At 39.7% G+C, this 14,345-nt stretch overlaps 1 protein-coding gene across 5 annotated transcripts in view; it reads left to right on the top strand.

The window, feature by feature from the left end:
- The window catches only part of RASSF8 (Ras association domain family member 8), a 129,780-nt gene extending 120,705 nt beyond the window's left edge, over positions 1 to 9,075 (top strand). For 4 of the 5 annotated variants that reach the window (XM_004325794.4, XM_073788945.1, XM_073788947.1 and 1 more), the window contains 3 exons: positions 911 to 1,800; positions 4,105 to 4,249; positions 4,897 to 9,075. In XM_004325794.4, the coding sequence (XP_004325842.1) occupies positions 911 to 1,800; positions 4,105 to 4,249; positions 4,897 to 5,018 (1,157 nt within the window). In that variant the 3' untranslated portion in view covers positions 5,019 to 9,075. The other variant, XM_073788946.1, reaches the window with a different exon arrangement.
- The last annotated feature ends 5,270 nt before the right edge of the window (positions 9,076 to 14,345 follow it).

Here is a 14,345-nt window from a genome sequence, read left to right as displayed (position 1 = left end):
TGTCTAATGGACACTCTTAACAAAATTAATATTTTCCATCTGACCCACACACCTTAAATGGAAATATTTAGGAAGTGTATTCAAGCTAATGACATTATATTGTCTTCTGAATATTTATCTTCCATAATTACTGTTAGATTCAGTATATTTTTAACATAAATGTAATTTTATTCTACTTTTGTTTTTTAATAATATCATTTTTGCCTTTTTAATGTTTTTTAAAAGAGCCTTTGAAGCTATTACTTATCAAAACTGAACAAGACTTCTCTTCAGGCCCCACTCTTTATATGAGACTATTTTGAGAGTTGTTTTCACTGAGGTGATTTTTTATTTGCCACAGGTATGCAGGACGGTATGGGCAAGGAAAGGCCTACCCAGCACCTGTAGCTGAGTAGCAGGTCCTCCACTGGCTCCATGTCTCCTTTCAGGAGGAGGGACGGGGGCTCCAACCTTCCCAAGTCCTGATGTGCAGAGAAATCAGAGGGATTCCTCAAGTGGAAGTTTGCTCAAGTTCTGAAGTCCTGCCTGGTTCCTGGGACCAGGCCCTCCTGGCTTCCAACAGGACACTAGTGCTCTCCTTAGTTTCAGCTGGAGGTCTTGCCGCAAGCAAGGTCTAGGCGGTCAGGCATTTGACAAGAGGGTAGATTAAGATTCCCATTGAGGTTTAAAGTGTAAAGATGAGTTTCTAAGTGAGTCTGAAGAGTGTATGCAGTTCACATCCCATAGTTTTGTGTGTTACGTATCTTAAGGAGTTCAGTATCCTCAAGCGAAAGTTTTAAAGACATCATGGGCTGGACTTTGATGCTAATTAAGAAGACACAGTTATCAAATAGTGTCCTGCGTCTGGAGGCATTATTTTAGCTGTTGCCTATCCCTTTTTGACAATTTATTCTTATCTTTTTTTATCTAGGTCGAACTGGAAGGTACACTCTTATAGAAAAATGGAGAGATACTGAAAGACACTTAGCACCTCATGAAAATCCTATCATATCCTTAAACAAATGGGGGCAGTACGCTAGTGACGTACAGCTGATTTTACGTCGAACGGGGCCGTCTCTCAGTGAGCGGCCCACGTCGGATGGTGTGGCTCGAGTTCCTGAAAGAACTTTATGCAGGCAGAGTTTGCCCCCCTTAGCTAAACTGAGGCCTCAGATTGACAAAGCAATCAAAAGGAGAGAGCCTAAAAGGAAATCGTTAACATTTACAGGAGGTGCCAAAGGGTTAATGGACATTTTTGGAAAAGGTAAAGAAACGGAATTTAAACAAAAGGTGCTGAATAACTGCAAAGCAACAGCAGATGAGTTAAAGAAGCTGATCCGTTTGCAGACAGAGAAGCTCCAATCCATTGAGAAAGAGCTAGAATCAAATGAAATAGAAATACGATTTTGGGAGCAAAAATATAATTCTAACCTTGAAGAAGAAATTGTCCGCCTGGAGCAGAAGATCAAAAGAAACGATGTAGAAATTGAAGAGGAGGAATTCTGGGAAAATGAATTACAGATTGAACAGGAAAATGAAAAACAGCTGAAAGACCAACTTCAAGAAATAAGACAGAAAATAACAGAATGTGAGAGCAAATTAAAGGACTATTTGGGTCAAATCCAGACTATGGAAAGTGGTCTTGAAGCAGAAAAATTGCAACGGGAAGTTCAAGAGGCACAGGTCAATGAAGAAGAGGTTAAAGGAAAGATCGGTAAGGTCAGAGGGGAGATTGACATTCAAGGCCAGCAGAGTCTGAGGCTGGAAAATGGTATTAAAGCCGTGGAAAGGTCTCTTGGACAAGCCACCAAACGACTACAGGTAAGGACACTTTTATTAGAATGTTTCATCTATTTAAAAGAGTTAAATATTTGGAATCTAAAACACTGAACTCCTCTTTTTCTTTCCTCATGGAAGCTTCTTAAACTCTGTGTTTCTCCAAATGACTGTAGGTTTGCTCTTGATTTTCCAGAATGATAATGCCTTTATTTTCATCACTGGTCATGGTAAAGAATCTGAAAATAGAAAAAATGTTCAATAAAACACAGAAAGTTGACTGGAAATATATATAGAGAAAAAAGAATTAAATATATTTCGGCATCTTCTTTACTGATTATTCATTTTCTCTTACATTTAAAGTTAGAAACTTACTTTGGTTTATCATTTTCTTAGAATTTCTGTGACTTATGACAAAGCTAAGATATGAGGCCAAAACAAAGATGAGAGCTGAAGCCACACAGATCCTTTTCCACGGAAGAAGCTTTCTTACTGTGGCAGTGATAGCATTAGGTAATCGGATACAGGAGATGAGAATCTCAGAGCTGGAATGGACACTAATGATGAGATAGTGAATCTGACCTTCTCCTTTTAGTGATAGGGAAACAAGAGCTGAAAGAGATTACCAAGGATTGGTTCACCAGTGATTGTGCGGCTAGCCGGCTGCTTCTCTCTCACGTCTCCTTTGTTGCTAACCCCACCTCCTCCCCTCTCCCGTAACTGTCCTTTGCTTCCCTGAGGAGAGGGGCAGGTTCCTCTTTGATTTTTCCCCATCTCTAGTGGGTACGAGAACATTTCTATTTCACACTTACTCCATGATCACTCAGCTTGTATTTCTTGGATACCCATTCTTGAAAAGACAGTGTGGTAATGTTAATGGGAGTTGCAAAGAGCTATCAGTTTCTAACAGCTGAAAGAGAAAGAGACACAGTTGATTATAATACGGTTACTTATATTTAAATAAATTAAAGTTAAATAATATTCAATAAAGCTCTTTAAAAATATTAAATACATTTACATTTCTGTTTTAGTCACATTTGGCCACATTTCAAGTGCTCAGTAGCACATACGTGCAGTGGCTGCTGAACTGGACAGTGCCGGTTTAGAAGCTGTGTGATCATGGATCAAAGCGTGAACCGTGAGGCTTGCTGGTTAGAAACTGAGAGTGTATGTAGTAACAGCCTCTCCACATAGTGCCTGTGCGCACCGGAGTTTGAGAAGAGCTGCTGTAGAGTAGGAGCAGTTCCACAAGCAGAGAAAGCTGACGTTTCAGGAAGAACTGATGTGATTTCCTTTCTCTGCCACTAACTGCAGTGAGAGGTAGAACTACCACCCAAATTTGCAGTCAGGAATTTCTCATATAATAGAAGGTTGTTAACTTATGATTTGTCAGCATTTTACTATTTGGATTCACTTCAACACAAAACGAGTGCAGTTGGAAATTACATTGCCTTGATATTACAGGAAACACTAATTTGTGACAGTTGTTACTAATAAACCCCACTACCTGTGAAAAGTATCTAACAGGCAAACTACTAACGTATCTCCAAGTACCCCCTACACTCAAAGTAGCGAAAAACCCCGCCTTTCTGTTTTCTCTCCCCTATATCCTCACCACGTCCTCTGACACAACCAGCTTGGATGCGGCCTTGCCACTTTTACTTATAGTGCCCTAAAGGAGAGAAAGAGAAGCAAGTCCATTTGATAACAGAATACCTCTCCTTGCTTTTGGAGCTTTCTGGCCATCCAAACTTGGTCTCCTTACTTTAGCGCTCTTCAGTTCTCAGATCTGCTCACCAAGGATTAAAAAACCCCATAGTGGGAATCTTGCTCTCCTTGCTTTCCTTGCTATGATATAAATCTCAGTAATGGATCCCATGAAAACTTAAACAGTTTAAAAAAAACAAGAACCCTGAATCTCATGGACCCAAGTGACTATTAATTTTGCAGTCAGTTATGAAGTAGATAATAAGGAAGTTTAATTGTGAACAGCTTAGCAAGCTTGCTGTAAACACCAGGATGGATGGAATCCAGTGTTTTATTCATGGAAGTTTATAGACATATATTTATTTCATCAGATGCATAGTATACTCTTAACAGAGGAAAGCATGACATTTAAGAGAACAGACTGAAGAAGTTGGCCTTTATTTGCTTCAACTTTTGGCCCATGCCGCAGAGTGAAAGTGACCTCCTTAGCCCATTACATCGATACAAACCAGGTTTGTTAAATGCATTCTTGTGAAAAGTGTCCCACATTCAACCCTTGTAGCAGGTGGGCTGTCACCAGGATGTCTGTAGCTGGCCAGTAGTGAATCCTCAAATTTTAGAAAGCATTTAACTCCCATCTAGGACAAAGAACAAGAATTGGAGCAGCTGACCAAGGAGCTGCGGCAAGTCAACCTCCAGCAGTTTATCCAGCAGACAGGGACGAAAGTCACCGTTTTGCCAGCGGAGCCCATCGAAGTGGAGGCCTCTCATGCAGACCTGGAAAGGGGTAAGATTTGAGAGATCGCTTTTTAAAAAGCTTTACGCTCTTAACTTGGAATAAACTGCTTACATTTCGGTTAAAATGTTCTCCTACCATTCAAAGCTAATTCTTGGGCTGCTTAAAAAAATTTTTGACGTACTTGCTGTTTCTGGGGAAAATCAATAATATTTAGGTTATTTATTTACTTAGATGACCAGATAGCCTATCATTAGTTTTAAACTGCTTCCTTACAAACTTTTCCTGAAATGTGTGAGTCGTAGTCTATTAATTGAGTTTATTAATTGAGTTTTAGCTTCTCTCTGTTCCTAATGGCCCTTCTTCCTCTCCTAAAAGTCTTTGTTGTTAATTTGGGCTGATATTTAAAAGACACTTCTAAATCTGTATATGCATATAATCTGAACAACCCAGAAAGAGAAGCAAAATGTTCACCTTTTAAGAAAAGATCATGAACTGTTCAAATCACTGAAAACTATCTTATCAACTGAGAGGGTCAAGCAGACGTAACCTCTCCTCTCACCCAGGACTCACAGGGGGTTGCAATCGTTACTGTATATTATTTGGTTCTTGAGAGCAGGAAAAGTTCTAATTTTTCATTTTGCTAAGTACTCCAGGTTACTGCAAACATCAAATGACTTTCTCTGTTTCCTGTTTAGAGGCACCATTCCAGTCGGGGTCTCTGAAGCGACCTGGTTCCTCTCGGCAGCTCCCCAGTAATCTTCGTATTCTACAGAATCCTATCTCGTCTGGTTTTAATCCTGAAGGCATATATGTATAACATTATCTGTCTTCAGGGGAGAGACCCAGTAAAGGTACCGAGGACAGTGAAAATTCCTTCTTTGATTTTGTGCCAATGATGAACAGAGGATATAGTTCACAAGCCACCGTATCTTCTTTCTGTCCTAAATCGCATACCACTTGGAGCCATACCCTGTGCACTGATGCTAAAGAACAAAGAAACTGTTTTCACACAGCCACAGTGTTGATGTTTTTGTCCAGCAGCTGTAATGCAAAGCCTTCATTTTTATTTGTAGCATTTCGAGAGCATTAGGAAAGTATTATACTGTGTGTATACATAAATAAAACCGTGACTTCAGAATGAAGAGAAATATGTGACTGGCTTAGTTTATTTATTCCATGTAATCAATTAAGGAGTGAATGTTGACATTTTAATATTTTTTATTAATACTTATCCTGTGACTGAGTTACATTGCATATTGTGTGACGATGACTTTGTGTGCATGTTGCCAGACTCCATGCATTGCTGAATTACAGCTACACAAGTGTCATAGGGGGCTCCGCCATGGAAACTGACTCCAGAAGAACTGACTTGCATTTACCTTGTGAACCCATCCTAGCCCCTGCTTAATTAGGTGAGATAATTCAGGTTTTCTTTTTAATCTGGTGTTTCATCTTTTCTTTACAGTATTTCCAGCATATGAATGAACCACATACAAGAGCAGAAATATTTTCATGAAGTAAATTACATGTTTAAAACGTTTGCAGTGCTTCAGACACTGTTGAACAAAAATGTAATTGTTGAATATCTATCCAAACAGGCATGGGGTTTCCTGATACATAATGTGTTTTGTTTCTGCCCTGCCTTATTATTTTAGTCTCATGGGTCCTCAGAGTTGCCATCATACATAAATTAGAAATGTCTTAAAAAAAAGAGATGTCCAAGGATATCTTCAGGAGGGTTGCTTTAAGTGATATTTTTTTTATTTTAAAATAACCCACTTTATATGTATGGTCTATTGGTGTAAGCACCCATGGATAAGTTATTGCTTGCACAGAATTTACTGTGTACATTATGAACTATTGCAATTTTTCCAGTCCCTTAAATAGAAAGTAGATTGGAGTTAGTTACTTTTTACCAAGGAAATAAAGTTAAAGTCAGTGTTCATTTTTATTAATTTTCAGCTTGACCTTTGCAGGACATTAATCTCCATTTGTACATATATTATTTTCTTGTTTATAAAACCAAAAATGAGTCAACACCCCTCCCATGAGTACTGAGTTAACTAAGATGCACAAGAGTATCTAGACGGATGTGGTCAGATACTTCTTAGCCATTTTTACTTTCCCTCTGATCAGAATTTGGTACAATATAATTAAGACTTTCATCTAAAATTTAAAGTAGTTTTTTATTCTGAGGAAAACATATTGTCTGTATTATTTACATGCAACAAAATAAAAGTGGATTAGTATATTAATGCCATGGTAACAATAAAAAGGTGTAAGTTATATCCTATGCATGAGGGCAATTTTTGATGTTTTAAACGCATCTGACTTGTTTTTGGTTTAATGAATGCTGAGAATGCTGCTATATTTAGGTTTCCAATGAAAATTTTTAAGAATGGCTATGACAATATGTAGAAGCTTCTAGACGACTGAAAGTAATAACGCATAGTTGCCTTTTCTAGTCCAGCTAAATGGCAGACCTCAACTAAAAATATTTTCTTTGGGTTCTTGGAGTTATCGAGTTGATCTTGCCATTATATTGTTTTGCGAAAAAAACTTGAGAAATAAATGATTCTTATCTAATAGCCACAATCTATACACATTTGCTCTCAGTTTATAATAGTTATTTCATATCCATATATATTTAAAAATTAGAATTAAAAAATCAAAATAATTTGTAGATTTTTGTGACAATAATGGTTTATGTATGCCTGATATATGCCTTATTTTTAAAGGGTTCCATTCTATACTGGGTCATTTTGTTATTGTTGTTCAGAGAAATTGAGATCTTATTCACAAAGAAAAACATTTTTATAAGTTGATCACATTCTATTTAAATCAAAATGTTAATAAACCTAGATATATGAGACTTCGCAATTTTTAATTGCAACGATGCCTGGGCATGCCATGAAAAACACAAAGTATCCAACTTAATTGTTGTAAATTATTATCAGCATTAACCTAATAACTTTAAAGAAAGACTGGGAGTAGGATTCTGACAACTTCATCTGAATTTTCAAGCTGCCAAATAATCTTCACAGACCTAACTACAGATAGAAATACTATTTCCTAGATGAGAAGAGTATATAAATGTGAATTTGATTAATACAATGAGCAGCTGTACTTTTTAAGCAGTTATATTTACCAACACTTCTGGAAGCACATCTCTAAGAAATATTTTCTAAGTATTTTTTTTAAATAGAGGAAAGAAAACTCATTTCCCTAGAACATCTTAAAAATATCTTAGTCTATTTCTGATTATTTTTATCTCTTGTGAATACAAATGAGTTAGATTAAGTGCCACATCTTTGGATACATTTCAGAGGGGAAGTGGGCAATGGTACGCAAAAATACCAAATAGAGAATTTTGCATCTGGGGGCATATTCAGGTTCTGAATACTAAATTAGATTGTAAGTTTTTAAAATTATTATTACACTGAAAGTTGTTTTATTGTGATTTTCTACAAGTATTAAATACATTAGAAGATTTTTTTTTTCTTACCAGGGAGTAATTTGAAATAGTATTGGTATATTTGACCCTTTTGAGTGTTTGTCATCCTCAGCGAATGATCCGTAGTCGCTTGCCTCAATCCTTTTGTTGTTCTTATGAGATATTTTGGTTTGTTAGCTTTTTTTCTTTTTTTTTTCTCCTGATGCACAGGGTATTTATATGTGAGACTTCGGTTGGTGTTAATACGAGTTACCCATTTAAATCCCTCAGCCGTCACTGAGCTAGTCATCAATTTCTATAGTTCAAATTAATCAAACTAGAGCTCAAACAAGACTAATACAGTAAAAATGTAAAAGTTACAGTGTGAAATGTGAATTTTAACAATGTTTAAGAAGAACAAATAAGCACTTGCTTCCAGAACATAAATATATTTTGCACCTGCGTTAAAAGAAAAGTTTCTTTGTGAATAAGAGCAAAGTGGCCTTTAGAGAAAAGAAACTTCATTTAAAACCGTTTCTGTGAACATCTTTCCAAGTTACAACTATAATAATGGATTGAGGAGACAATATGGAAAAGGCAGAAACTCTTGATTTCAGGTGCGCAAAGGGCACAGGCAGATGGACGGTTCCTTGTGTGCATTGCCTTTGAAAAATTGGGCCTTAACTTATATGTAAATAAGGATGCTGTGTTCACATCCCTCTTCTACCTAAAGTTGTCTTTATTAGTCCATATTGTATTAAATTTAGCTCATAAGTATTACTTTTATATTATGTCAGTTTTTTTAAGTTGCATGTTTATACTGTTTGCTACAGTATTTTTCAGTTTTGGTTTAAGACCATCAGCTGTACGGAGAAGACAGAACAATCACTATTTATTCAGTGTTGCTGCTTTACATTTCCAGAGTAAGCTTTTGATGCCAGGACAGTGACTGCTTGAAAGCTGCAGGAGCTCTATTCCAGTGCGTTTTATATATTTTTAGAAACCAAATAAATGCAGATAACTATTTAGTATACTAATTATATTAAACCAGCAGAAATATAAAGGCAATAAAGTATATACATATATATATGGGGGGAGGGAAAAGATTAAAAATAGGTTTACAGCCAGACATGGTGATAGCCCTAAATGTATTTCTCAATCTGTCTTTCTTTATTGACCCGAAGAGGATTTGAGTTGCTGCAGCTTTAAACAGAAAAATGCCATGTCCACTAACTGTGGACACATAAATATGCTTTTAGTACTGCTTTGCTTATGTACAAGTAAAATGTCTGTAATCTGTATTATATGTAATTGTTCTTTTCTTTTGACTTTCATTTCAAAATGTATATTTTCTGATTACTATCATGAGCTGTAAAACAAAGGATCAATATCTGATATTCTCCCAAATAATAAATCTTCAGGATTCACTGGGGCATTACAATTGCTGGTTTGTTTCTTACGTATGTAATATTTTAAACTGTAATTGTTTTTCCTTTAAAAGATGCCTAAGAGAAAAGGTCTGCATATCAGTGACACAGAATTACATTTTTCTGAAAGTAATGTTAATTATAAGTAAAGAATTCTCTTTTCCTGCCAAGGCAGCTGCTTCATCTGAGTGACACTGAATTAAGAAACTAATATGCCTCCCTTTTATTTCAAAAGTAAAAGAAAAAAATTATTTAGTATTGAAGCGCTGTATTCCCAGATCTCTTTAAAACCACAAGTGAGAGGAAGAGCAGGAACAATTCAGTCCTTCCCACTTGCCGGGCACAACAGGAGGTGCATTCTTCCATCCAGGAACTTCTCCCAAATCACATAACTGATAAGTAGTTCTTAGGGTCCTTGAATGTAGTCCTTTCAGATACCAAGGTACCGTCCTGTATTCCACAATAAAGCTGCGTAATAAGCTTTACAATGCCCAGCTTCTACATTTTAACCACTTTTCAATGTGGAAGCATATAAATTATCTTTGGGGTTTTTTTTGTTTGTTTGTTTGTTTTTTGCGGTACGCGGGCCTCTCACTGTCGTGGCCTGTCCCATTGCGGAGCACAGGCTCAGGACGCACAGGCTCAGCGGCCATGGCTCACGGGCCCAGCCGCTCCGCGGCATGTGGGATCTTCCCGGACCGGGGCACGAACCCGCATCCCCTGCATCGGCAGGCGGACTCTCAACCACTGCGCCACCAGGGAAGCCCTATCTTTGTATTTTTTACCAGTAGAAGTTCGATCTTGTTCATGAAATTATACATGTGAATAATAGGATGTTATAAAAGCGAAGAGAAAATGAGAAACATTAACTGAAAATGTAAATTATTCTATGTCCTAGTTTGGACTTTTAGAATTTTAATTTCCATCCTGTCTTCCTCACCTGCTGCCCATTCCATGTGTTTGTGCTTGCCTCCCTGAAGAAAGACCAGCGGAGTTCTATAAAATGGGCATAAACACGCTGGGCACATTCATGCTTTCTGCAGACATTCAGAGAGCCTCTGCTGTTGGCCAGACACTGGACTGAAGTTAATATGATTTGTTCTGCACCTCAGGGAGGTTTACAGTCTAGTGACCACCATTAAAGGAGGGCTTCACCCCAGCGCGGGGTGTTGGCAAGCCCTGGAGAAGGGGATATAAACTGGAGAGGGCTGCCGGCACAGACAAGAAGATAGAAAGATGAAGAGGCTGGGAGGGCTAAGAGAGAAGGTAGGCGTCGATCATGAAGGGCCTTGGTTGCCATGTAAGAGTCTAGACTTTATCCTTAGAGCCACAGAGGAGTTTTAAGCATGGAAATGAAACGATCAGATTAGCGTATTAGGAAGATCCTTCTGACTGGCATCATGAAGAGCTGCCTGAAGAAGGGTCAAGGCTAGAGGCAATGAGGACAGCTTATGAGGTCTGCGGGAGTCTGGGCCAGAGGTGGCGGTAACCTGAACTAAGTAGGCTGTTAGGGTTTATTCAGTAACAAGTTCTTACTGAGCACCTACCGTGCACCCGGAGAAGAGGAGAACCAAAGAGATCATAGGCATCTGAAGTAGACAGTAGCAAAAGGATATGATGTTTAAATGGTGGAGGAGGGAAAAAAGAATCCAAGAAACCCCAGGCGTTTGACAGCTCTCCGCAGCCTTAAATGAAACGGTGGAAACGGTGCCGTGGGACTCGATGAGTAGTCACAGATACTCTGTTCTGTGTGCTGGGTGGCAAGAGATTGGGACAGGAGGAAGGGAAGGGAGAGGATAAAGACACAGAAAATATGTATTTGAGAGGTGGGCCTTCAAATGAGTCTCCCCCTTGTAGACAGCCCCTGCAGGCTTTCCTGCAGGAAAACCATGGTTTGGGGGGAAAAGCTCTTTGCAGCACCAAACTTAAACACTCCAGTCTCTTAGTCTGGTGTGTTGGAATCCTGTTTTCCCAGCATTATGCTTAACTTTGTGTTCCATTGATGTATCTGTCACTTTCATTCATCTGCCATGGGTATGTGTCCACGATGACAGAAGGGTCTGACTGTGGTCCAGAATGAAAGGAAGCGAAGGGAGAACGGACAATACCGACGCATCTTCGTTTATGCCAAGCCGATAGTTACAAGTTTCCTGCAACTGCCCAAAGCGAGAAAATCAAATAAGTGAATTGGAATACTTAGTGTCATGCTGTTTTTAAAGAACAAAGCAAATCACAGACACTTCAAGCAAAGAGCACAGTGAGCTAACATCCTGTGCAGCCACAAGCAGCAGGGGAGGAGGCTGGCGAGAGCAGGGCGCGTGCAGGGTGCACCAGGGGCCGCCCTCTCAGCCCAGAGGGCCGCGGCGTGGCAGTCGCCGAGCACCGCCTGATGGCTTCCACACCATCCCCACCAAGCCCCAAAGACTAGACCCGCACGGGCCACCTTGGGCTAAAACGGTCTCCCCTTGGGGCTTCCCTGGTGGCGCAGTGGTTGAGAGTCCGCCTGCTGATGCAGGGGACGCAGGTTCGTGCCCTGGTCCGGGAAGATCCCACATGCCGCGGAGCGGCTGGGCCCGTGAGCCATGGCCGCTGAGCCTGCGCATCCGGAGCCTGTGCTCCGCAACGGTAGAGGCCAAAACAGTGAGAGGCCTGTGTACCGCAAAAATAAAATAAAATAAAAAAGGTCTCTCTTTGATTGAGCCAAAATAGATTTCCTTATAATTTCCAACTTTCCTTAAGGTCTCACAGAAGAAGCAATTTTTCACCAATATGACAGCACTGCAGAAATTTGAAGGCATCTCTTATGCCATCTAGTGTTCTCTTTCCCGGGCTAAATATTCCCGGTTCTTTCAAATAAGTATAATTTCCAGTCTCCACACTTGAGAATGTGTCAGCTAGGACTGATCACGAAACTCCGTCTGTGATTTAACCAGGTCACCGTGGAGGAACTTGATTCATTGTTATGAAGCCTAAAACTAAACTGGGTTGGGTGGGAGTGTGGGCGGTTGGTTGATCTTTTGTGAACTCTGTCCCATTATTGAGTCATTGAGCTGATAGTTCGCTGAAATCCTGTCTTTGTCACATTTTCTGCTGTTAGTGAAATCGTTCCTAATTTGTAGTGTGTGGAATTGAGTTTGGGAATGTATGTGCAGCATCCTAATTGATCAAAATACTTATCATCTCTGAACACTCTGAAAGTGTGTTTAATCCCAGAAGGAAGAGGTGAGCTTTAACGTCAGATCAATCATGAGGTTACTTTTATGGAGGGCCGAGTCCTGCCGGAGCACATTGGAGGTGAGCAGGAAAATCAGGACAGGCTCCATGGAGGAAGTAGATTAGGCTCTGGAAGAGTTAGCAGGCTTTCACTCAGTTGTGTTTATTGAGTTTCTACTATGTGGTGGTCACTGGAGATACGGCAGTGAACAAAAAAGACCAAAATCCCTCCTCACATGGAACTTGTATTCTCGAGGAAAAGACAGAGGAACAAAGGGGTAAAATATTTAGTATTTTTGATTGTGATAAGATCAAAGGAGGAAAAAAAAGCAGCAAAGAACGATAGGAAGTGCCAGAGGTTGAGAAAAGACTCAACCTTAGGTGGCTCCGAAATCCTCTCTTAAAAGGTGACCTGCCTGCAGACATGAAAAGGAGGTACCTGGGCCACGCAGCCCACGTTCGGCTCCTGTAAGCGGAGTCCTAAGTGCCCGAAGAGCCTGTGGAGTCCAGCTTTCTGTTTCCAAGCAACTGACTCGGAATATACAGTCCTTTTCTGGCTGTGAGCTAATAACCCCTTCTCCCAATTATTCGTTCGGTCGATCCTCTCAAATCTAATAAAGTGAAGGGAGAAGATACTTTTAAATGTTTAAAATTCAAATTGAACTAACCTTAATCCTTCCCAAATTAAAATTAAATTCATAGACGTCTATGAATAGATTAAAACCCGACCTACCCTTTTTTCCAAACAGTGGCTAAAGGAATACCTTTGATCTAAAGAAGCTTTGTTCTGTTAGACATCCTCTCCAATTTAATGCAGCTTTATACCCTAAAGATATGTGTTTTTCCATGCAAGCTCTTACACAAAAACAAGCCATTGTCAGGTGCCCTACCATATAATGATCAGTCTATGTTTATGGAAGGCATCTGTAACTTGAGTCCATGGACTCATAGGAAAGGTTTCAGAGGTTCCTTGTACAGAGACTCCTAATATGGACATTGGGGGGTCGTGGAAAAGTAGAGAGTACGCTGAGTTGGGGTAAGATGAGGGAGTGATAGATGGGGCCGTATTGTGAAGGACACTGAGTCTCATCAGGCAGGCAACGGAGAGCCAAACAGGGTCAAAGGAGCCTTAAGATTAGTTTGCTTTTTCGAGAGCTTTCTCTGGCAATCTTGGAGTGATCGGGCTGCACTGGGAAGAGATTGGTCTTAGGGGAACCTCGTGGAAGGCAGTTGTAATAGACCTGCTTAACTATCTTCTGTGAAAACTGTCCTGAACATCCACCCCCTCCAAACTCTAATAAATAGCATTGACAGTTCTTCACCTTGTGTCACCATTTTGCCCTGAACATACGTGTAATACAGCCCGTGAAAAAATCCCAGGTGGACATAAATGGAAAATCCCTAGACTCTGCAGTGCGAGGACAGATGTGGAGAAATTGCTCACGTGATGGCACAGCAAAAATTTCACGGCATCTGGCTCAAGGCCCAGTCAAGTTGACCCATAAAATTAACCATCAGAGTGTGTCTGTGTGTGTGTGTGTGTGTGTGTGTATTTAGATTATAATACGTATAATAGCAGCCAAATAAAAACCTTTCTTCTTACTGAATACCACTGTGTACAAACTCTCCAGTATGTCTCAAGTAAACCACTGGAATCGCTATTGCTATTTGACCATATCTCTCTTGCCAAGGGCTCTGACACCAAATAAACGTATAAGATTTAAAGAAAACAGTGGCTCAATCCTTTACACAGTCCTCCCTAAGCAAACACTCTTGGAGAGCTCCCCTCTGCAGTGTGGTAAATGGAACTTCAAGTGAAGCTACCGAATAGAAGTTTAGGCAAATTCTTGAAAACCTGTTTGCTAGGAACCAGTTCTATCTAACCATAAATCTCTTGTTGCCGTGACTGTTTCTTCTTTTATGACACAAGCAAATAAAGATAGAATGCTTCCAAACCAGATTTTCACTTCTTTTCGTTTGCTCTTGCCTCAAAATTATATCCTTGATTCTTCCAAATCAACAAACAGTGGCATGTTTTTCAGGTCCATTTAGGGCACTGGGGAGCTGGTAG

This window comes from Tursiops truncatus, chromosome 11 (genome assembly GCF_011762595.2).
Source record: "Tursiops truncatus isolate mTurTru1 chromosome 11, mTurTru1.mat.Y, whole genome shotgun sequence".
Taxonomy (NCBI): Eukaryota; Metazoa; Chordata; class Mammalia; order Artiodactyla; family Delphinidae; genus Tursiops; species Tursiops truncatus.
The sequence above is the reverse complement of the archived record's forward strand: the minus strand, read 5'-3'. Positions and strand labels throughout refer to the sequence as shown.